The sequence below is a fragment of the Gavia stellata genome, chromosome 1 (assembly GCF_030936135.1).
Source record: "Gavia stellata isolate bGavSte3 chromosome 1, bGavSte3.hap2, whole genome shotgun sequence".
NCBI lineage: Eukaryota > Metazoa > Chordata > Aves > Gaviiformes > Gaviidae > Gavia > Gavia stellata.
In genome coordinates, this window is record NC_082594.1 from 94,973,677 (window position 1) to 94,998,422 (window position 24,746).

General features: G+C 42.5%; 1 protein-coding gene across 1 annotated transcript in view; it reads right to left on the reverse strand.

Annotated features, from left to right (window-relative positions):
• Window positions 1-11,256: 11,256 nt before the first annotated feature.
• Window positions 11,257-24,746, reverse strand: part of MED14 (mediator complex subunit 14) — a 37,803-nt gene continuing 24,313 nt past the window's right edge. Inside the window, exons 19-31 of the mRNA XM_059831446.1 lie at window positions 24,632-24,723; window positions 23,354-23,506; window positions 22,867-23,136; window positions 21,408-21,554; window positions 20,736-20,847; window positions 19,962-20,093; window positions 18,714-18,896; window positions 17,795-18,030; window positions 16,917-17,096; window positions 16,610-16,717; window positions 16,036-16,161; window positions 15,260-15,449; window positions 11,257-11,741 (exon numbers count right to left, since the gene is read on the reverse strand). Of these exons, the coding sequence (XP_059687429.1) occupies window positions 11,668-11,741; window positions 15,260-15,449; window positions 16,036-16,161; window positions 16,610-16,717; window positions 16,917-17,096; window positions 17,795-18,030; window positions 18,714-18,896; window positions 19,962-20,093; window positions 20,736-20,847; window positions 21,408-21,554; window positions 22,867-23,136; window positions 23,354-23,506; window positions 24,632-24,723 (2,003 nt within the window). The 3' untranslated portion in view covers window positions 11,257-11,667. The remainder of the gene's footprint in view (window positions 11,742-15,259; window positions 15,450-16,035; window positions 16,162-16,609; window positions 16,718-16,916; window positions 17,097-17,794; window positions 18,031-18,713; window positions 18,897-19,961; window positions 20,094-20,735; window positions 20,848-21,407; window positions 21,555-22,866; window positions 23,137-23,353; window positions 23,507-24,631; window positions 24,724-24,746) is intronic.

The following is a 24,746-nucleotide window of genomic DNA, read 5'->3' on the forward strand; positions in this document are numbered from 1 at the left end:
GAAATATTCAGATTGTTGGCAGTGGTAAAACAAGTCCCAGCTGCTATAATTTCCAGCGCCGTGTAGGAGTCATTAGTTATTGTAGCCCAAATTAACTATTTGGCAGAGGGGAAAAAAAAACAAACTGAAAAGCTTAAAAGCCTTTAAATCCTATTGCCTGCCAAATTCCTTTGTGAATTTCTCAGTAACATACAACATAACCTTAGCTAGAAAATAAATACATAGACATTCTTACCTTCATTTTTTTCCTTCTCAAAAGCTCTTCTTCTCTGGTCTCTGTTACAATTTGGTTTTGGTCATATTTCTATTTTTCAAAGCATTGTAGCTTCTGCACTCCTTTCCTTCAAGAAGTTCTTTATAATCTGCATCTCTTGCAAGTGTTGGAGTAGCACAAAAAAATAGACAAAAATATTCTGATGGAACAAAGTATTATCACATAAAAAGTGCCTCATTTTTCTGATATCTGATGTCTAATGTGAAACTGTGTGTTCTCTAGCCAGAAATAAACATTTCTGATCTTGGACTCTCCCATGAACTGCAAAAAATAATGGTGGTTAAATTATTTTTAAAGCTACGAATCAGAGTGGGGATCTAGAAAAGACCAAGATACAGGAAACACCCGAAACAAAGAGGTCACGGTGATGGCAGGTTGTTTAACACCTCTCAGTGTTAAAAACCGCTCAGGCTGTGACCGGTCAGCTTCTGGGACTTTTCCATCTGAAGAGCCTGCATTTTACCACATGCTGTTGTGAAAGCAGAGGCTCGGTAAGACGCAGGACGTAGTGTGAAAGATCCAGTTGTTGCTCAGCCCATCAAAGTCAGACCAACCCCACGGCTACACTGCTTTGCCGCAGCACCGACCCAGCCGCCCGTGGCACAGATCATTCATCGTCTCACTTTTTGGAATTTACATCCATAACTGAATGTACCGTCGTATGTGGAGCCCCCCTACCAGAACAGGAGGGCAATCTCAGCTGCCCTTGCCCCATTTTCAGCCGTGTCCCCCAGCACCTGCCCCAGGACAGCCTGAGCCCTCCCCGGCAGCTCACACAGGGAAGGTGGGCACAAGGCTGCTGAGCTCACCTGAACTTACTGCTTCTGCCGTGTTCGTGAAAATGGACTGGAGTAAACGAACATTTAATAAACAGCCATCTGATGTGCGCAGTCAAGAGACGATAATTTCCCAAGACTGCAAAGTTTTCTTTTACGCTAAAGAGACAAAAAAAATTTCTGCCATGTCCAACACTGAAACACTGGAAGGATTTTGGTGCTGAGAGTACGGGAAAAATTACTAAGTTTCCATGTCAGAAACAAAGAAGATAACCTGTGAAATGAAACAAAGGTTGTCAGATTAAAGTCTATGAAATGCCAGATTCTGGCAACGGAGCACTGATGGTCAGGACGGGGAGGGTGGAGGGAGGGGACCATGCACAGGTGGGCACTCTTCCTCAAAGTGGACAAGGCGAGCAGAAGTGGAAACCCCCTCCAATACAAAAATCTTGGTTTTGAAATGCTGGAAAATATTCCATCTGAAGGGATACTTCTGTGTCCTTACCGAGTATACAGCAGAGCCAGGCAGCAAGTAACTGTGATATATGAAATAGTTAAAGGGAAAAATATTTATTTTCATTTTCTTATGGATCCAGGTATGTCCCAAGTAACCATGAGGTTAAAAGTAATCATATAAATTGAAAACCTACTACAAATTTTAGGAAAAATACCTGGAACCAGAGAAAGCTAGGCTGGAGGATGTTTTCCCCCAGAAAAATCAACACTTCATTTAAAATAACATTTCCACTGTCATTATAAGAATTGCTGTTTAAAACAACAACAACAACAAAAAAAACCAACAAGAAATATCCCACTTGCTAAAGGTAAAATTAGATTTGTTCTATCAAATCATCTGTGACAATAGAAGAGTGGAGGAGGAGGAAATGCCACATTTGCCAGAAGCTTTATTTTAACTCCTGATCTATGGAGGAAAACAACCAAGAGCTGTGCAGGGAGGAGGGCTGGAGGAAGCTGTTAGCCAGACAATAGCAGAGACTGTCAAAACCAGAGTCGTATTTAGAGCAGGAAAATTGGGTTCTGATAGCAGAGTTTTTGTAAGCACATATCCAAAATTAAAGGTCAGAAATTACCAATGTGGGCAGCAGTTCACCACAGACAACAGCTATTATTTATTTTTTGCTCCTAAGGCTCCCACGTCAGCGTCTGCCCAAAGACTTCAAGGTGCAAGGGTGAAATAGAGGTGTTACAGGGGAAAAAAATAATGACCCAATTTGTCTGTGCAAAACATTATCAAAGCAGTCAAGCACAGCCACATTAGGGACAATGCTGCGAGGTCCAGCGGGGGGGGGTTAATCTAAAGTAAAAATAGAGTGTGTGTGTACGTGTATGTTAAGCATCCTCTCACAGCTGGAAACTAAAGGGTTAAACACACCTTCCTTTCCACCTGGGTTCAGAGCCACATTTTTATTTTAAAAAAAGAAGAAAGTCTTTCCCACAGTCAAAGTGTTTATGGAGTTCAAAAAGGCTCCACGCCGTCCTGTGTCCAGACCTGTTCTCGCTGAGAAAGGTCTCCTCCGGTGCGCTCCCGCGGGTGCCGGCCAGAAGCAGGCTCCTCAGGACACCTCTCGCTCAGAGGAGGATGTCAATGAATTCTCCACGGCTGGCCTGTTCCTGCACAGCTGGCATGATCTTCATTTCGTCAGCTTTAACCTGCGCTCTGCCAAGCCCTGAACCAGGCTAACCCTGCATGTTTCAGTGTGCGGGGCACTCTGGCAAAGATTTGGGATGAGATGGAGGGTGTTACTTTTATTTATTTATGTATTTAAATGCTTGTGCAACTCTAATGGGAAGGAAAATTTGGAAAGTCAAAGAGAATCAGAGTAAGATTTTTATGTCCTTCCTTGAAAACTAAGGCATGAAAAGCACTGAAGTAAAACAACAATACAGGCTGGTCAGCCTCACTCTCTGTTCGCTGTTGCTGATTAGCACGACGTTGCTATATTCAGAGTTGCAAAAACACAGTGAAGTTCACGTTGAAAAATAACCCCAAACAACAAAATCCAACCCCAAAACCCAGTACCCCCGTCTCAGCTATCTCTGCTGGAATTAGAATTTGCATAAAAGATTCATTTTGTAATAATTCCATTTTAAAGTTTTTAAATGTTTAAAACTTCAAATGTCTTAAAATTTCCTCGTAGTGTTAAATCAAACTACGTAGACATAAATAGGCTTTCAAATAATTACATTTGCTCCAAAACCCGATAATGGCAGACTGGCTTTATTATTTTTTCAAACCATTTCCTTGTATAACCTTTGCTAACTTAAGTCCTCCAGAGTCTTAGTGTGATGGCTGCAAAATCTTGACTTGAGGACAAAAAGCTCCAAGAAACTCTGGGATGGGAAAAAACGCAGAGGAAAATAAATTCCTTTTAAAAATCTTTTTTTAAAATTTATTTTGGTTATTTTGGTTAACTGAGCAGCCCTGCTGCTGGCAGAGGCAGGTAAGAAGTGTCTGAGAGCGCTGCATAACTGCACCGAGGAGCGAGACAGCAGCTCACAGATGCCAGCAATGGAGGCAAAGGCGAATATGCGAGGCCTTCCCTGCAAATTTGCCACGATGGACTAGACCAAGAGAGTTGCGAGATGGAGAACATTTCTGATCCCTTTTGGAGGGACTCCAGGTTTGTCACATGGCAACCTAGAAATCTGCCTTTGCTCATGCATGCCTTCATCAGCAAATACTTTAAGGTCAAACATGGAATCCTACAAAGTGATCTGCCCGCTGCTTTCCTAAAATTAACCTCTCTAAAATGATAAACTGAGTTTGATGGGGAGAGTTGAAGCATCTTCTCAGGCAGCTTCTCCTGCTCTTCTAGATCTCTTGAAGTCTCTCCTTTCTTAATTCCTGCTCTATTATTTCATGTACTTGCACAGAGATCAAGCACCCTCCTATCTCTTCTTCCAACCCTCCTCATGGATCTGCCTCCTCCTATGCATGGACAACCCAACCCGATGACCGGTGCGAGGCATGAAGAGGAGAACAGAACAGGCAATGCCAGCCCAAGAGAGATGTTCCCGCTCCCTCTCAGTTGCAGGGAGGTCATCCCAGCACCTGGGGCTGGGAGAGCAGCCATGGGGAAGGGGAAGGAGGGAAGCAGCCAGGGACAGTTTCTTCACCCAGCCCGCAGCGGGTCCTCCCCAGAATGCTGGACACCCCTGGGCCAGCCTGAGCTGCACTCCTCCCTCCAGCTCCCTCCACTCCTCCTTAACTTCAATCTAGGTCTTCTAAAGAGAGCTGCGGCTGGGTGGATTTCGTAGTTGTTGTTCTTGCAAGAGAACAAATCAAGATGCTTCTAAAATCACGATTTAATAGCTGCTGCCTGACTGTGGTCCTAATCCTGCCCAAAGGGACTGGAGCTCAGAAACAAGATGGAAAAGGGGCAGTTTTTTACTTAGACACTTAAAAATATCACCTCATGCTCATAGCTTTCTGTGGCTGACATAATCTCTGTAGTGCACCACAAAGCTCAGAGCAGTGAGAATCTCCAAGAGCCTCCTCAGGGGGTACTGAGCGGACTTGTGAGTTTAGGCAAAAGCACATAACTTTAAGATGGAGCCTGCCAAGTTTATAAACAGCATTTTACAGCACATTTGGGTTGGAGACACAAGAGGCCACTGCCAGCCCTCTATTTCTCACTAAATGCAAAGCAGAACCCCTTGTTTTACCTTTTTTAATAGCTGTACGAGCAGTCAGACCTCTGGCACCTTCTGCAACGTGCACAGTGAATCTCAGTTCTCCCTCCCAAACCCCTTCAGCCAGGAGGAAGAAGAAACTCTAATTTCTGCAGGACGCATCAGTTCATTGCAGCCTCCAGCACCCCAGGGAGAAGAAGGTGAAGAGCAGTGGCAGTGCCACCGCAGGGCCATGACTGCACTGTGCCAGGCACTGGTACTGCTGCCCACAAATACCCTGCACAATGTAGGGCTGTACAGTACTACATATTATGAAAGAAAAGAGGACTCCTTGGAAATCATCTGGTCAGGATGAGCTCTGTGACTTTCTGTTGATGTATGTCTGTCTCTGAGGCATTCGTGGAAGTTAAAAAGATGCACTGCCTGGCACAGTAATCGCTCCTTAGGTAAATTCCAGCCCACAGAAATGAAGGAATTTAACATTTCTGAACATCCAGAGCTACCCCCAATGCACACATCATGCCCGTGCATTCAGCTGTGTGAAGGTGAGGGACTGCACCTGCACCGCTACATGAGAGGGATAGGACCCGGGCCTGGGCCCTTGGGACAAGTGGCCCCAACTGACTCACATCTGCATGCGTCCATATCCCCTGGAGCAAATTCAGCTTGCAGAGAGCTAGCCAGAGTGGTCCTGTGCAGAGCCGGGAAGCTTGCTAGCTGGTAGGCTCTGCAGGTCAGCAAGGCAAGCCCGAGTTCGCTCCCTGGCCCACTTTTATTTAGCAGGGGAGAACATGCTGAAACTCAGCGCATCCTTCAGAGACTCCTGCAAAGGAGAAAATTCAATAGCGTGACCACTGCAGGTTCCCAAGAGCTGCTGGGCAAAAGCCGAGGTTTGCGGTTCCGTTTCCCCAGCTGACTCCTGCATCCCTGCTGGTGCAGCCCGACAAGGTGGAGAACACAAAAGGTGTTTTTCCATGGCAGCAGCTGCCAGGAGGGTGCTGCCAGGACAGCCGCTCAGCAAAGGGCTTCTCATATGGTGTCCTGATGTGTTATGTGAGAGCTGAACTGGAAAACTTGAACCCAAGGGTGCGGAGTAGGTGGAAAGGGTAGAGCTAGGTTCAAATACAGGTTAGGTCTCAGCTGGTGGAAAAGCTGGGCACTGAGGTGACAGCTAAGCAGGACTCGTGGTTAAGATGGGCTCAACCAGGCTGCTTCAGTATGGGGGGAAAGATGTCTCAGTATTTGAAGTTACATTTCAGTTTTCACACAGTAATGTTACTAAAATACCTGTTTTAACACAGCTAAATCCTTAGGACATGGTCTACTTTGCAGGCTGTCCAAATAGTTAAGGCATACAACCATTTTACCTTTTTTTCCCAAGCTTATTGGTGCCATGTATATAAACACTTCTTTTGCTTGCAGCTTCTGATGGGAGAAAGGCAGAGGATAGATTTAAGTAAACAAGATCTAGTCTGTCCTGCATTACAGCACTTCACAAGCGGAGGCCTGATAACGAGTATAAATTGGGAGAGGAGTGAGTGGCTGGAGGGCAGCCCTGCAGAAAGGGATCGGGGGTGCTGGCTGACAGCAGGCTCAGTACCAGCCAGCAGTGTGCCCCGGCAGCCAAGAGGGCAAACCGCGTCCTGGGGTGCACCAAACACGGCATGACCAGCTGGTCAAAAGAGGCGATTATCCCGCTGTATTCAGCGTTGGTGCGGCCTCACCTTGAGTGCTGTGTGCAGTTCTGGAGCCCACAATTTAAGAAGGATGTGAAGGTCCTTGAATGCGTCCAGAGGAGGCCAACAAAGCTGTTGAAAGGGTGGGAAGGAATGTCCTGTGAGGAGCGGCTAAGGACCCTGGGTTTGTCTGGTTTGGAGAAAAGGAGGCTGAGGGGTGACCTCATTGCTCTCTACCGCTTCCTGAGGAGGGGAAGTGGAGAAGGAGGTGCTGATCTCTTCTCCCTGGGATCCAGTGATAGGATGCGTGGGAATGGTTCAAAACTGCATCAGTCAGGGGAGGTTTAGACTGGACATTAGGAAGCATTTCTTTACCGAGAGGGCGGTCAAACACTGGAACAGGCTTCCTAGAGAGGTGGTCGATGCCGCAAGCCTGTCAGCGTTTAAGAGGCATTTGGACAGTGCCCTTAACAACATGCTTTAACTTGGTCAGCCTTGAAGTGGTCAGGCAGCTGGACTAGATGATTGTTGTAGGTCCCTTCCACCTGAAATAGTCTATTCTGTTCTATTCTATGTAACCTGGAGGAGCAAGGCGGGAGCTCCCGTGCAGAGTGGCACCAGAGGCACCACCGGCAGCTCCCAGGCCTGTGCCAGGCTGGCTCTGTCCCCGCTTTTCAGGACCGACGTTGCACAGATCTCTGCCAAAAGCACGGCAGGACCCAGGCCGGCCTGCAGCCTCCCAGCCGCCCCCTCCCTCCCTCTGCTACAAAATCAGCTTCAAAGGATGAGAGCGCTTTTCTCTGTCTCTTTTAAACGCAGCACTTAGGGTCTGCCTGCTGCTTTGCAAGCTTGCCAGCTGCTTTCAAGGCTGTATTCGTCATGGAAGAAGCCGCAAAAGCAAAGATGCAGAAAGGAGCACGCTGCCCGCTCAGGGAGCAGCCCCCGCAGCAGCAGGCAGGGCCGCCAGGCCCAGGCCGGGGAGGGCGGTGGGTAGGCCGGGCGGGGGGCAGGCCGGGCGGCTGGGCGGCCGGTCCTGGCCTGTGGGGTCCATGCCAGCTGGCCAGCAGGCACTCGGGGGGCCGCGGGCGAGAGGCGGGGGCTTGGTGCTGCTCGGGGGCTTGGTGCTGCTCGGCGCTGGGCTTCCCAGCCCATGCACAGCAGGTTGCGGCAGCATGGAGATGTGAGCCCTTCAGGCCACAGCGCAGGCTTCCTAAGGGTAGGGAGGACTCATTTATTTTTAATTAGCTGCAGTGACCCGGAGAAGGAGTAGACATCAGGGAGGCAGGCGTATCCCCAGGCATGGCAGAGGAGAGGGAGGGGGTCCCCTAACGCATGGCAAGGGTGTCAGCAAAACCCCTCCCTCCCTCAGAGGGGCCTGTTCGCACACCACTTTTTTGTAGTTTCTGACAAATTCCCCCTTTAGCCTCTGCTCTGCAACAAAAGCCTCAGGTGCAGCTGAAATGCCCCTGCTCTGGTATTTGCAACCTCTATAACTCGCGTGTGTGTGTGTGTGTGTGGTGGGGAATGACAGGAGAAATAAAACCAGTCAATGACAAGCCTAATCATCTCGCTTTTTCACCCCTGGGAGAGTCCTATTTCACATAGCAGAGACCATTCTCCCCGCAGCACTCACTCATACCAGTCGCTCCTGGCTGCATGGAGCAGGTCTCCAGCAAAGTGGGAGGGGACGGTCCTGCTCCGGGGGGCTCTGCCTCCACCACCTCCGGAAGCCCCTCCAAACTCCGTTTGTCAGGGCAGGAATTCAAGCCGTCCAGGCTTAAGCGGCTGTGGCTTTCCGCATCCGTGCTGCTCTGCACAGCCTCCAACCAACACGAGTACAACCCTTCCTCACTCAGCATCTCTTATCTTTCAGAGCAGCAGCGGGATGTTTCCTGTAAAACCTATTACACAGGGTCATTTCCTAAAGAAGTTAATCACCGCTCTGAAAGAACATGAGGGGCTGGGAGGACAGTGGGAGAGCGGCACCCAGGGAAGGGCAGCACAGCACTGCTTCCTGGGCTTGCGATGCTCCTGGAGGCAAAGTTAAGCCTTAAGAACATTCCCAAAAAATGATGATCTACCCACTGAACACTGAACCACAAGTGGCTGTTGGAGCATCTTCGGAAAAGCCCCGCAATATTTGAAGTCAATATGATCTACTTTAAATGCAAAACTCTCAATTATATTGCTATTATGGGGTTACATAGCAGTGGCAGCTTTGTAACTACAGCTGTGTACAGTTAATACATTTCCATTACACATTAATTTCTTGAAATACATTCTTACCTTCAAAACATTTGAAATTCAGTGGTGCATGGAAAATTTGGGCCAGGGGAACAACTATAACCATTTGAGCTAAAATAAGCAGTATAGCACAACTGCTGGTGTGACACCTTTGGCAGTTTAATCATAAATCTGATTAAAATGACCCAAATATTCTCCTAGTAGTCTATCTGCTATTTTTCATACAGAAGATTTTGCTATAAAATGCCCGCTAACTAGAGTTAACTTTTCAACTAATAGATGAAACTGAGCACAAGCTTAGAGACAAACTATAGCTCTTGAACAAAAAACAGCTTCTAGTTTTATGGAGCTTTGTTTTGCCTCAGCTACTTAATATCAGAACTTGTTTCCTGCAATCTTTGTAAACTCACTTAAAACATCTGCAGTCTGAAAGGCAACCTCCAGGACACTCAAATGTGTAAGGATAGCAAGTAATTTAAATTTAGTTTCAAGCAAAAAAAACCAAAACCAAAAAACCACCTCACTTTGATTCAGCTCCTTACCTGAGTGTTTGCAGGGCTCAAAAAAGCCTCTCCCCTTTTCTATATTAAGAAAACCTTTAACATGATCAGTCATGTTCATGTCATCTGGAATGGCTTTTTGGATAGTTAAAAAGTTGCGGGTTCCCACTGGACACTGGCTAACATTGCTGTGCCAGACCTGTGGATCAGTTCAGCACTGATATTTTTCTCTGTATAACTCCATTTTTCTCATGCTTGTCCCACAGGCAGGTTTATCGGAAACAATCTATGGTACTGCAGGATGTGGAGTCACTGCAGCACTTCCAGTGAAGTAGATGGACAACCAAATCTCCTCTAACTATGAAAATGTACAAATAGTCCCAATGCAGCAGCTGGATATAACACCTAGCTAGCAGAAAACTAGACTGAACACATGAAAAACAAAACTTAAAACTGCACTTCTAAATACAGTCATTTCTTTGAAAGGAACAAGTGTCCCTGGTCAGTAGGAAATGCTTCCTTTTACTAGTAGCGCTTTCCTCAAGAATTTAATTATTTAAGATAAAGGCTTAAAATGTGGTGTATGTTAAGAGGAGTGGTGTGTATAATATCAAATAAAATTCAATCCTCCCAAAATCTCGGATTGGGAATGTCAGTTCATAACCATCTGTCACTAGTTTACATATTTTGTTTTCTCTGCTCTGCGGGGAGATCTCGCCCCCTCGCCAGAGCTTTGCCCACCAGCACACTCACCTGCCCCTTAGCACAAAGAACAGCAGATACTTCCCTGCGTATCAGAAAGCTGCTTTTTGGCATGGGAATGCTCAAACCTTGAATCCAGGCTAGTAGACAGCATAACAGCCAGTCTTCTTCAGACAAACTTGTATTGCCCCTCAATTTTAAAACATCAGTTTAGTTGTGAAAAAATAGAAATACAAATCTTTCCAACTGAAGAACAGCAGCAGCGACATTTAAAGATTGCCAGGGTTTTCACTCCAGTGGACGAGTTTTGCATTTCAGAAGCAGAAACTGCATAATCACCTTTTAGATATGCACAGGTCAGGAAAAGTCCTGACTAATTCAGTACCAACACCCAAAAGCACAGGTTCAAGGCTGAAATCTGAAGCGGACACCAACAAAAAGATTATTTCTAATGGCAAGAGCTTTGAAAGGGGCTCAGTCATCAACAGGGAAAGAAGTGTTGCAACAGTTGTAAGGGCAACAGGCAGCCTACCCAAGGCAGGCTAGAATACATCCACCAGAAGATTTAAAAAATTATTTTAAAAACAACCTTCAGCTGAGCAGGGAGCTGACAGAGCTCTACAAAAGGAGTGAGGCCGTGCAGCGGAAAGCTACTCTTGCAGAAAGCCAGGAAACCAACGTGAACTCAAAAAAAGTTTGAGAATACGGGTCCATGAGGACAAATGGTTAAATGACAGAGTAATTCCTAAGGGTGGAAATTTTCTTAAATTACAAGAGACTTCAGTCATCACTAACAAAATTATCTACATACATCAAATTCAGAAAGTTAAAAGTGAGCTTGTTTCTTGTTTGCATCAGCCTCTCCAACTTCATGGTATACAGTTCAAGCTTCTGTCTTACCTGCCTTTACAATAAGATGAGTAATAGTTTATTATTATAGAGGTGTCTATAACAACAAACTCCATGACAGATGAAAAAAGGTGCTTTCTTCCACTAAACTTTGCTTTTGAGACAGAACAGGTGTCGTTCCTTAGGACTGTAAGAAATGAAGCACTGTTTTAAGTAATTACTGGTTATTTACACAATCAGGACAACAAACAAACTCTGTTTTCCTATGACTTAGAACCAATCAAAGCCATAGAATAAAGAAAGAAGTTGTGTTTGGTGGTGATTTTTTTAGTGTGTTTTTTTTTTTTTTTAAAGTTAGCAGGACATGTGTGTGTGTGGAAACAAGATCACATACAGAGCTAGCCAAATAAGTGTGAATACAAGAGATCTGGCCAGTGGTTATAGTGGAGCAGAACAAAGTTTAAGATTATACAACATCCAGTTTAAGATTTTTTAATCCAGTTTATTAAATATTGCTTTTTGGGGACATGTTTACAACAAGCCCAAATAAATTGTTTAAGGATTCAAAGCAGTCATATTAAAATACAGCTTCAATATAAAGTTTGTCACAGTTTTACAGTATTCAAAAATGACAGACCTGCCTTAAAAAAAGACTATTACACCAAAACATAAGAAAAACAGAAAAACAAACAAGTTTGGCATTTTCATAATCTTTATAGTATAAAACAGAATATTAAATCTATTACCAGCAAGCTGATACTTCAATCTATTACCTAGTCTGAAGTGTCTCCCATTAAAACACACTATACAACAGCACTATACAAAAGTCGTGGTGATACTCATTTGATGAAAGTGCATCCCTGAAAGTTTGCCAGTTTATTATAGTTAGCTCTTAAAAAGAAGGTAAAGTTAAAACGTCCTCTTTTAACCGAAGGCTTTACTTTTTTTTTTTTTGCGGTTTTGTCTCACTTTCAGCCTTCTTTTAAAAGTGTCTAGGGACGCCCACCAGGGGGCAGCGTAAGATTAACCATCAAATCACGAACGGCCGCAAATATTGTGCATTCACCTGGAACAGGGAAAAGAGACAGGTTAGCGTCGCGCCGCGGACCCGCCCTCACTCTCGCAAGCTCGCGCGGCGGCACGGCGACTGCCCCCTACGGGCAGGGGCTGGCGGAGGCACCGTGACCGCGACTCGCTCGTCCCCGCGGCCTCCCGGGAGCCCGGCACGTGCCACGGCTGTAAACTGAAGCGGCTCCGGCTCCCCCAGCAGCACCGCTCTTCTCGGCCGTCAAATTGCAAGCGGCTCTGGACTTCTAGCTGCCTTGGAATGTCAGACTGAATCTGCGCTAGAATTTATCGTGCATGGCACTGCGATACGAATTTTTCTCTATGTTTTAATTCATAAGCACTACGTCTTACAAAGAAAAACCCAAAACTTTTTCAAGTTCTATTTGTATTGATTAAGAGCAGAAACGAAACATTTCAAAAGACTCAAGCCTGAAACAGCTGGAAGATGTTTTCTGTCCCAAGCCTAGTTTTGGAAACATTTCTAATTCCAAGACTGGGCAAAAGTCAGAGATCTGTTTCTTTCAACCAAATTGCTCTGGCTCTACCCTTGATATCTAAACTGCAAAATAGAATACAGAGCAAACAGACTTTTCTTTTAAACAGCTGAAAACTAATACAGAGAGGAAAAAGCAGCCACAGCTGTCTCAAGTTTTGAATACCAGCATTTTTTGACAAAAACACACACACACATTCTGAAATAGCTTAAAAAAGTTAAAACCAATGGAATCAAAAGGGTTTAATTAGAACAACAAAAGGTGAAGTATTAGGCAGCTGTGACTTCCATCTACTCTTTCCTGGTAAGAGAATACAATTAATAGCCACCATCGTACCCTGGTCACTGCAGGCTGAATTTTTCCTGCGTATTTCAAGAAAGAGCAATTAGAAGACACTCAATTTTGTTGCTGAAGGAGCAACAGTCTGAGCAAAGAGGTAAGAGCAGAGCCTGCTGGGATGCGTTAATCCTAACTGCCAAACTAGGGATTCCCAAGATTATTCTGGGCAAGTTATTATCATATCAAAGTTACAAATCTGGGCTAAATACCATCCACTGCATCACTGAAAATCAGTCACTGAAAAATGCTTAGTCATGAAGTGCTTTAAGAAATACCGCAAGTCCCTTGAGCTCCTCTCTAAAGGTCACCTCCAGCATCCATAGGGACTTTCATTTCCTTACTAGATTGATGTTCACTACATAATGCAGCGTTGTAGACTTACAGCTCAAGTTTAATCCTATTATTCCAGGGCATTTATTCCATCTCAGTTCATATAATTATTTCCCCAAAATAAAATATTTTTTTCTCATGGAGGCATAGGTAAAGTGATCTCAGAAAGACAGCATACTCACAGTGAGTCAACATTTTACTGTTAAACACAGCAGAATGTGTTTGCCCACACATCTGAAAAGAAAACTCTTCCAAAAGAACTTACTTTTCAGGCACTACCATTTTATTAGGAGGAAAATTAAGCTGAATACAAAATACTTTCTCACAAATAGAGAAAGGTAAAAAAGATACAGCCAAAATGAGGCAACACTGATTACGGATTACAATGAAAGTGCCAGTAATATCAGACGTGCATAATGGGAAGCCCTGGTCCTTTCTGACTGCAACAGTGAAAAATTCACTTACGCAAGCAAATTGCAATTAGTGTAGCAGAAGAGCTAACACAGGTGTGAAAATCCTGGGTACAGCACAGTAGCATCAGAAGAGAAAGGATATGCATCTGGGATCCCCCATGTACTGCTGTTGTAAAAGAAGTCTCCCAACAACCTACTTTCATCTGTTGGATCTCCTACCACCTTTCAATGGCAAAGAAAAGAAGGTATCTTGTTCTTTTTTATCAGATATAACAATGTAAGTTTTGACTGTAAGAACACGGGAAACTGCATTTCAAGTGTCCTCAGGGAAGATCCTACTTTGGCTCGGTGGTGGTGGAAATAAATAAATAAATCCATACAGACTCATTCTTTCTTTTAGAAGTCAGATGAAAGACTACTAGAAATGTCCTCTGCTCAGCTAGCTACATTCTTCTTTGCCAGGATAAGGTCCTGCTTGGGGCCACAAGCTCTTTTTATATGCATTTTTTTCACTGTCTATACTCTTATCCCTGTACTATATTCCCAAACTACTTCAAAACTTGTGTGACAAACAAAAATTGTCTACCCTGATCTATCTAATGATCGTCAGAAGACATCTCACTTGGGATACTCAAGAGCAGCCTTGACAATTAGTCCCTATGCTGTGGTATTTTGCGGAGGGTTTACCTTAAAACACAACTTGTGCAATAACAAACAGCAAAACAAGTATCTACCCTTCCCCACCCTAGGGGAACTCAGTGGGGAAGCACCTTCCACAAGAAACGCCTGAAGTTTAGTTAACGTATCTTGAAATACAAGTGCTATACAAACAACAGTTCTGTACCACATACAAAACTCCTACAGGTAACCCCACATGCCCTCAAGGCTATTCTGTCTCCCATTTACCTACACTATTACTGCATGTAAAACAGAAAATGCATGTTAATTTAAATCTCATGACAATTTTCAGAAATGTATGCATATCCACACCAATTTAAGATAAACATTGCTCATGTTCTAGCAATCGAAATAAACCATCAAGCATAGTTAAAATTACCACATAACAACGAGATGAATAATTATACAGAATAGAAGTAGAATTCAACCTCTAGATTCACAACTTCAATCTATTCACTGTGTTATTCGAAAAAGGCTTTGTTCCTCAGCATGTAACTACAGCAGAACTGAAAGTTACTGTTCTTACAAGCCAATGGACCCCAAACTGTTCTTATGGACCCCAAACCACTGCATACAGACAACATGCTGCCCAAAGAACCTGCTATTGTTGTTCAATGTTTCAGGTATTAAAAAAAAAAAAAAAAGCATGAGAAACAAGAGGGAAAGCACAACGTTGCTCACAGTGCACAACCTACAGGCCAATGAACATTCAGAACAACCCATTTAGCTCAAACACTTCACAGCACATTTGGTGGACAGAACTGTATGCGCCTCTATTAGTGTACACGCTGACAAAGGAGTATACAATCACTCCAATTACTTTTTAATCATTCACAGCACGTGGACAAGTTCTGATAACTATTTTAACATCCCTTTATATTCTACTCTTAAGCTCTACAACTTCATAATTAACCATGAAAACTGACACTTGACCACAGCATATTTCTTGTGACTCATTCTGGGCCCACTTGTTAAAAAGCATGACTCCTACTGTGCAGCAAAAGTTAGGGCAGCAAGAGGTGCATTCTACCACTTCGGCAGAACAGCAAAACCCAGCCTGAATCATCAGTGTAACCTGCTGCTGTGTTGCCAGTCCTTGCTATTAAGTTATGTATTGCCTGTAACATCAGGAGTTTGTAATCACTAAAGTAGTATGATAGAAGCCAAGAAGAATTCAGACTTAAGAGAGGATTAGTTTTACACTGGAGATTTGTCACAGATGTCTGGGTGAAGAGAATATATCTACTGGACATGTACAGTACCTGGTCGTGGTGAATTCAGTTCAGCAAACCTCTTTAGAATATTGCTAACCATCATTGGAGCAGCAACAGAAGAGTTCTGCTGCCTGGGAATGTCAGCCTGTTGCGTTGTACCCGAAGCCATATCATAAATAATTGGGACAATAATACTAACAGCTTCCTGTGGGACTGTCGTTTTCTGTGTGAGCTGGAGCTGCAGGAAAACCAAAAAAGTGTGTTAAATTGAATGACCACATACTTTAGCGCAACTTCGATACAGCTAAACACTCTAGACCTACAGACAGCATGCACTTCCACCCCATCAGTTTTCAGACATAAATTCTGCAATAGAGAAGCTATCAAACAGGTGTAGACTATTTTATTCTCAAAAGCACCCTATAGTGCGCATTGCCTCAGAGATGACACTAGCATACATTTGTTCTAAACATCTCATTCCTGCTATCCTTTCCCAGCACCACTAATGTGTGTATTGCTTAATCTAGGCAGTTAGTGCCTCAAAGAAGAACAAAACACCCAGAAGCTGAGCATTCGAAGATACCTGCAGGCCAGAGGAAACTGAACTTTAGGATATATTGTCAACATCTCTCCAAGAACACAAAACATGAAGAGTTGCTGTGTTTTTATAGGAAAGAGATGCACACAAATCTAGGCTTCCAAACCACAGAACATTTTTAGCTATTATGGTTGTCAGATACAGCATGCTTATGTTTTGCTACTAACCAGTGATGATTTCAAAGACATGCAGCCCACAACATTTTAAAACAGATAGCTCTACTTACAAAAAACAACATTTTGGATTTCAGCACAACAGCAGGTGTTCCTGGAGGCGCAATTGGCGGTGCACTGGGAGGAATTGTTAAACAGAACTGCACATTCCATTTCAGCTGACTTGCCTGATCAGGGAACTGTTTAGAAAGAGCAGCACAGAGAAAGAACAGCAAAGGTCTCATGTCAGTGACATAGATGGCTATGAACGAGGTTAAGTGTTAGAAAGTAGAATGTGGCTCTCTAGCAAAACTTGCAGATGTTGCCAGGTTTAGCACAAGTCAGAATAACTCTGAAAGAACTGAGCATAAGGTAAACAAGAATACCATTAGAAAGATTCCAGCCAGCCTATGCATGGGCCTATTGTGCAGTAACGTGCCTACCGTTTCTCAAAATCATCAGTTCAAAAGAGAAATTTTGGGAGTTTCCAGGAGAGCTAACAGTAAAAGGAAAACTACTTTATTAACACTACATAATATACATATAAACTCAGAGTAATTTATGTGTTTACAGATAAAGATACCACACCTTTTTTTTTTTAAATATAATAACCGAAGTTGGGTGAACTAAACAGAACGGTTAACTTACCAGCTCAAGTTTCATGATGTGTACGCAGTCCCTGAGGATATGCGTTGGAGCCCCTAGTAATTTTGTGAAGGCTATTAGGGTGTTCGCTTTAAAAGGTGGTCCTGCAACCTAAAGAAAGACACTATTTAGTACTGCCTATTTAGATAATAGCTATATCATTTAATATGGTAACCAGCATGCACAGCTGTTAATTTCATATTTTACAGCCCTAACACATGACAATGAAAGTCAGTTGTACCACTCAAAACACCACAAGAGATTAAAAGCAATGCACAAAAATTTAAATATTAATGATTTGAGCACATACCCTTGTTTCAAAGAACTTCTCCAAAACTTGTAACTCCTCTGATTTCCACTGTCCTGTATTTTCAGGAGTTACTTTCAGTTGCAAGGTCTGGTTGGTTTTGGGATTGAGAGCAACCCTGCACTTCAGTGCCTCTGTCTTAAACATAATTACGCCTGGTTCATTGGAGTTTATTAACTGTAGCTGCATAAAAAGAAGTATCACATTCAATTACTCATTCATTAAATAGCATGAACACCCCCCCCCCCCCAACGCCCCCTCCCTCCCTCCCAAGACTGTAGTGATCAATCTGCCCTCTTTCCAGAAAGAAACGTGTGATATTTGTATACAGGTGAAATTGCCTTGAGAATGAAGCTCATGCAAGTTTTGGCTTCTTTCTCTGTCACTGAATCAATGCCAAAGAAGTGAAGAGGCGCACACTGTCTGTCCCAAACCCCAAAGCAACATTCACGACTGAGTAGTTCAGTTATTGTCAACTACTAACCAATTTCTTGGGCACTCCTGCCAAATAGTGGCATCCATAGTAACCCTGTGGCTGTTCTAGTTAACTCCCAACGGGCATGCTAAACTCACAGAATCCACAGCATCTGAAAATCTGGTCATAGTCTTGCTATCATATTGGTTATCAAATTTCACCTGACCAAACAGGCTTCCCACTTCTAATTTGTGTGGAAAAGAAGCAGAACTAAATGCTTTTTCTAAATTTTGACACTTTAGATGGCAAGATTCAGAAGTATAGCACAAGTCCAACAGCTAAGACTTATTATATCTGAAGCATTTCAGTTTGTGCCTGAGTTGAAAGACATGGAGTACAGAAGCATGATAAAGAACAGTTGTGAAGTCATACTCGCAGGTCAATATTGAAACAACCTAAACCATACCGTTTCCTGTTGTATGATCCTCTGAAGATGTCTCCTCATAATAACGGATCCAAGGAATCGCTCAAGAGGGGAACAAAGATAGCTGCCAGCTAGTCCCGGCACAAGCCCAGGGGTAGGAGAGGGCAACAGCAGAATATTCAAGGCACTGTGGGTGAGGATTGTAGGTATGGATGCAGCCCAAGAGCGCTGAGGTAGTTTACGAGGTGGAGGCATGCTAGTCGGCATTGCTTGGGAACCTGTCGATACGGAAAAAGTACTTGCAGTAAGGAAGGATTTAAGCTGAAATATAAGATATGTGTTCACTTTATTTGTTGTCACTCTTCAAGCAATGAGTTCTCTGGGCCAAAGCTTAATCCTTCTTATTTAAGAATTTGGCTGCCTAGTGTAGGCAACAGATAGACAAAGTCAAAGATTAGAGTTTCAACCCTCCACCCATGCGAAGAGTCTCACTAATGTTAAATTCCTAGTCCCTTTTCCTCTTTCTGCAGCATGCCAGCAGAAAGCAGGTTTGTACAACAAACTCAATGAGATGTAAAGATGGCTAAATCAGTCGTGCAAAAGCAGCATTACAACTCTATGATGTGAAAAGTTAGTATTTGGGTAGGCAAATATGCCTATCATTGCTTTCATTCCAAAGAATTTTCTCTCAGTCATGGAGCTCAATAGCTTAAGACTAATTTCTGCAGTGCAACAAGATGTATCAATCCTGCTGAAGTTTATGCTGTATGATTTAACTCGTTTTCCAATTTGTTACAGAAGACTTGAATGAGGACAGAATAAAGGCTTCATTTCCTTAGATGTTTTACTGCACAAGGGCAGTAAGGACTGTTAGCCTGACACGCAAAACTACCAAAAAGAACAGAACTAGAGATGTTAAACATGAGTGTTTCACAGTCATAACACTGATAAAGAAACCTACTTGTTCCAGCTCGTGGGGAATGAGAGGCATCTGGGACAGGTGAATGAAGGGAAGGGTTGGCTGGTGACATTCCAGGCATTCGTGCTGCTGGTGATGGACCAGAGACCTGGGGAGATCCTGGCCAGTTCCCTGCACGCTGACTGGGTGACATCATGGTGTATGGTGAGCTTGGGTCTATGGTACCTACAGATGTTACAAGACCGTTATTATTTTTTTAAAAAGTACAAGGTTTTCTAATCTAGAAATCTAAAAAAAGGCATACCAAAAATCTGTAAAGCATGAAAGTGTCTGCAAGCTTTTACACTACATTTTACAACCATATAAAAAAACATAGTGAGGGGAAAAATAATAATAAAAAAGATACAGATTCAAGGGTTTTCTGGTTGTATTTTTTAAAAAGTAAACTAAAATTGAATATTAAAACAAATTGGCATGTTCAACACGTAACAAGGTCTAAACTAAAACCAGCTCTTGCCTATAGACGTGGACTTCTACTGCTCCTTAGCAAATGAAACCCTCAGCTAGACTGTTCCTTATCTATTCAGTATCTTGCAGTTATCTCTGCAAAAGTATCTTTGGTTTTGTACTCCACTATAAAGACTGATCAGAACAAGCTTCTTAAACAGTCTGTTGTGTATCTATCTCACTTTGTTCATCTTAACAGTTAAACTGGTGTGCTAAAATTACAATCTGAACTGTTCATTTATTGTGATCTATGGAATGGTTTCCAAAGCACAGTGATTACAACAAACAATTGTTTTGGCAGCTTTCAAAAAAAAACTTAATAAAGGAAAAAACCAAAAGGCATGCTGCTTGCATATATGTATGTCAAATTAGCAAGACACTGACAAAGTTTTCAAATTGCAAGTATTTGAATTTCTAACCTGTTCCAGGTATTTTTCCAGGAAATGTAAGCAGTGAAAATACATTAACTAATCTAACAAGACACAATGCTCATTAAAAGCTGCAGCCATTGTTCTGCTACAAGACCACATGGAGTTTCCCCACATTACTAAGCAGGAAAGAGTGACTGATAGTCAATTTTTAAAGCACTAGGAACACCTCAACGTGCCACGCAGCTACTTCTGACTACTGTTAAAAGTTACACCCCATGTGTGAAAACAGCTACTTAAGCCAATTACAAATCACAAATTTTTCTCAACTTAAGTCTGCTCTGGAAGACTTAATTTCAAGAAGCAAATGTGCTCTCCCTGTCACTACACATACACCTGCAAGTAGAGAACTCACCATGTGGGCTGGCAAAGTTAGCTGTTTGTCCCATTGTGATTCCAAGAGAGGAAGGTGAAGGAGTTGGACCAAAGGATGCTGGTGATGGTGCTCTTAAAGCTCCACTAGGTGAGCTTGCAGCATGCAAATTTCCTAATCAAAGACAACACATCACTCAACATACACATTTCACATTTTTCTGTTATAATTTCTTCTATCAACTGCTACAACTATCTCCTTTCTAGGGAGACAGCAAACAAGATTAATGAGAATTTGTTTTTGCACTCAAAGGCGGTATTTTGTACATGCATGAGTGTTGTATTTTCCAGATTGATTCACCACAGAAAGGAAACTTTCCAAGATACTTGGCTTGAAGAATGGCATTTCCCCCTTGCCCAGCCCTTCCTCAAATTTAAACATTTTCAGCTGTTGTGCTGTAACAGCTGGGAGCAGAAAGCAGAGCTTTGGTGACGAAAAGCTTTTCTGAAAAAGCAGGTATTTTAAATTACCAGGTTTTGATCTGAGCAAGTTATAAGCTGTAAGAATGAAATGGTCCCAAATATTACATAGCTCAAGATGACCATTTCACTGAATGTTTTTTTTTAGCTTCAAAATGTACTTTCCAAAACATGCACGGCAGGACTTTGCTTTGCTATTTTTCCACAATATAAGGTGCATTGTCTTGGCTAACTTGGAGCTAAACACAGCTCAAATAATAGAAAAAGCATGCACACACACACAAAGAGCTGCATGTGTATTTCCAGTACATGACTAGCACACACTCAGCCATCTTACCTGGTGACTGTGTGTGCATCATAGATGGAGATGGCGTCACTGTGTTGTGATAGGAGGTGGGTGGTGAAGTAAGAGGATATGGTCCCGATGCTCCTGCCTGTTTTGCAAATGGCTGAAATTGTCAACACAGGACAATGAAAATCTTTGATCATTTTGTACTAAATCTGAAGTTAAGTACATGCAGGAGAATACTAATGAGAGTTTGGTCCCCACCTATGAAATCTGATAGGTCCATCAACATATTTACTTGATTCTTTGTATCACCTTGTTAGGTGCTCACTATTTCTTTTCAGGGACTTTTTGCAATTTTTCCTCAAGACCTAATACCTCTGCACCTCATTCCTTTGTATCTGCCACACTATAACAGAGAAGCTTCCTGACTCTCCCTCCCATCTTTCATCTAAACAGTCACTTTCCCTCCCTCAGTCCTTTGCTTCTAAGGCAAGTCTCATGTGACCTTCCAAAGCTGCTGTTCATATGCTATGGGCTGTTTACACTGGGATGAGAAACAGCAAAATAAATTAATACATTTTGCCCCAAAGGTAATTCCACAGCAGAGCAGTTTTATAGTCTCCCTTTCCATTTTTTACTGCTAATCCTTTTAGAAGGTAAGTGCTTAAAACTTACAGTTGTGGAAGACAATAAACATTTCTTATTTTGCCTGGAGGGTACCTGTTGCTGTGGTTGCTGCTGGGGTTGAAGCTGTGATATCAAAGAATCCATCATGTCTCCTCCAATAGGAGAAGGTGGGTTATCGTCTTCATTTACAGATCGTCTTCGTGCATCCTGATTGCTGTCAACAAACATGTTCAGGAACGTCTGTGGAAAAAATCAGTTTTGTTAGCAGTTTCCCCATTTAAATTTTATTACATAAATGAGCACAGTATTTGCTGAGCTCTAATACTACCTTTATTAGCCACACCACATAAGAAACAGGCAGGTATCCAGAACTACCTACTAGTGGGCATCATTATATACAGTATGAATAGTTTGCAAAATATATCAATTCATAAACAGAGCTTCTCAGTGGATATTTAAGCTTAATTTCCTTTTTCTTTTAAAAAAGGGATCTTGCATTGCCACCAAACAAGAAACCTTGCTCATTAGCATGAAATATCTCTAGCTAATTAAAATACCAACATTTTTCATTTTTTGTTAAAAATAAGGAAAAGCCTACATCTGGAAATAGCTGTTCCAGAACAATTCATCAGTATCTAGAACCTAATGGGCTGTTGTACCACACCTACAACTGCCCTGTTTGGGTAAGAATGCCCTGGTCACCTCCTCCATAGTACTCTCTTGTACCCAGAGGAATTTGCCAACCCTCTTGAATTACTTCCTCCTCTACCTTCCCAATTTCATTCTCTTACACTTTTCCACTGGTATCTACAATCCCCCTCCTCTTCCCATTAGCCTTCCACTTAGAATTTTTGAGAGAGATAGATGTTTAGGATCAGCTAAATGCAGTACCAGAGAATCAGTGTTCAGCTGCAACTGTCAGAAGAAAAAATTAGCAAACTATTCTGTTTCACAACGGGTGCCACTTTCCAATATTTCAGTATAACTAGCCCTGATAGAAGCTGCCCTCAGCTAACGTATTCTGTCAGAGTGTGCACAGATTTATTTTTCAGGAGGAGCAAACCAGCACTGTATTCAGAAGCAAAGCCACAGGCTCCTGCCACACACTGATGGAAACTGTTTTAAAAAGAGAAGTTTCTGCCTAGAATCATCTGACATGGAGTGTTTCCTCATCTGCAACATACAGGCACTGTCCTGCCACACAACATAGTTTGTGAGGAGCAGTTGTTGTTAATCCTAGAGAATACATCTAGCCTGTTCACAAAGCTTCAGCAAGTTTTAACAAAAGGATGCCTGAAGTGGCCTCTACATTACTTTATCACATAGAAAAGAAACCCCTGATGCTTGATGCTAGTTTTCTTAAAGGAAATGTTTTAATTCAAATTAATTAACAAATCTACTTACAAATCAGAAAATTCCTTCTGTTCTCAGAATTTTGGAAGGATTGCAGCTCTTCACAAAAGAAGTTTCACAAAACTCTTCACATCAGATCCATACTTCAAGTTAGAACCTCACTTACTTACAACATGCCAGCAAACACAGAAACAATCACCTTTAATCCAGGCGCAGGGTAAAAACCTTCAACTATTTTGCTGTTGTCAAAGAGACTGTACGCCCCATCACGTATTGCTACAACACCACGACTCCGGCAGTAGATATCAATGCAGTACATATTCCTAAAAGCCAGCCTGATATGCGTGGGTGACTGTGGCAGAATTGAGAAACACTGATAGGCAGTGTTGGTGCGTTGAGTCAGACCCAGCATGGGCACAGTTGGAAGTTTGTTGATTGCATTTAATGGAGCCTGAGTGTCAAACAAAACCTGAAAGAGAACAGATGTTGAGCGATCAGATAGCTTACCTTTAAGTAAAGGTCAGGGAAAATGGGGCATGGGGGGGATACAATCTTCCCCAAGCCACCTTCTGCAAATGAGATCCATAAACAATCATAACATATGTAATTTTGAAGAGAACAGTTTAATCAGAATTCAGCTCTTAATTATCTTGCACTTTTCTTGAGAGAAGTTTTAAAAATGTTACCTGTAACAACTGCACCACATTTGGTGTTTTATTAAACATCTCCTGGAGCTGGTGCAGAATTGTGTTGTGACAATTACTGCAACCTGAGTTTGGGCCAACAGTTCCCAGTGAAATGTGGAACTTCTGGAGTATGGAGTTCCACTGAATGCTGATCTGCAATGTCAAGAACATAAAATGGTCTTGGAAACTAGAACAACTATGAGGTTATAACAAGAAAGCTGGTCTGCTGTCATTTTTCAAACCTCAACAGATTCCTAACTCACCTTCCTCAAAAGTTGTTGAGGTTCTAAAAAAAAAAAGTGCAGTTAGTGTTAACATCCATTTAGCTAGCTGGGTTGTTGGCAACCACAAAACTGGGGAATTACTTTAGCAAGTCGATCAGAAAGAACAAAAGCCTTTTCTGCCAAAGGCTTGAGAGATTCATGCTGCAGAGAACTGATTAATGAGTTGCTGGAGGTGGATTGGTTTTCTCAGTCATATCACACAAAACCGAGAACTGGACATGCTAATATGTAAGGAAGTGACATGCAAAATCCACACTGCTACTCTTGCTACTTGTTAACTGTCCCAATAAAATGCACATAGAAATACTCTTAAAAATTCAGCCCAGAACATGGACACAAAAACCTTCCAGGAAGCAAATTTCAACTGCATCAGCTACTTTGCACCAGTTGCACACAAAAATACATTCTTAGTCTGTAATAAATGTGCACTTACTTCCTCCTCTACCTTGCATTTAATGCAAGGGTGTGAGCAAGTACACGGTTATCGAAGTAATTAATAAGCTGTAAATTCAAATACTAAAGAGTAAGCTAGAGTTCTGAACAAGGGAACAGCACTGCTACAAAATAATTAAGGACTGCCTCATTTGGAAGCACAGTACTGCATTTAAGATGTTGTCAGAGTCCTTTGTTCTGAGGCAGCATTAAGCACACAACTTACATATATCCATATATCCCAGTATACAGTGACCAGTAGCAACACTTACCATAAGTTTGTCGGAAAAAGGCTGCCACACCAGCTTTCATCAATCAGAGCATATAACTGTCCTTCCCACAATTTGAAGCATCTTATACAAATTCTCAGGAATTCTGAACATCTAGTAACCTAGCAAATTAGTAATCTGGCACCCTCTATTTCTGTCTTTTCTACATTCATCAATATTAATTCCACAATAATGCAATACAAGGAGATATTTTGTAGCACAATTCTGAGAACTCTAGGCCCACCCATTCTGTTTTCAAACATACATTTTAAGTGTGCTTAGGAGTTACTTACTGAGCTCCCCTTGGTAGTTCCATAACAAAGGATAAGTTTTCGGTAATTGTAGATACGAACTTCCGAAAAAACATTTAAGTGGTTGGGTATGTCTTTGAAGAGAGAAGAGAAAAGA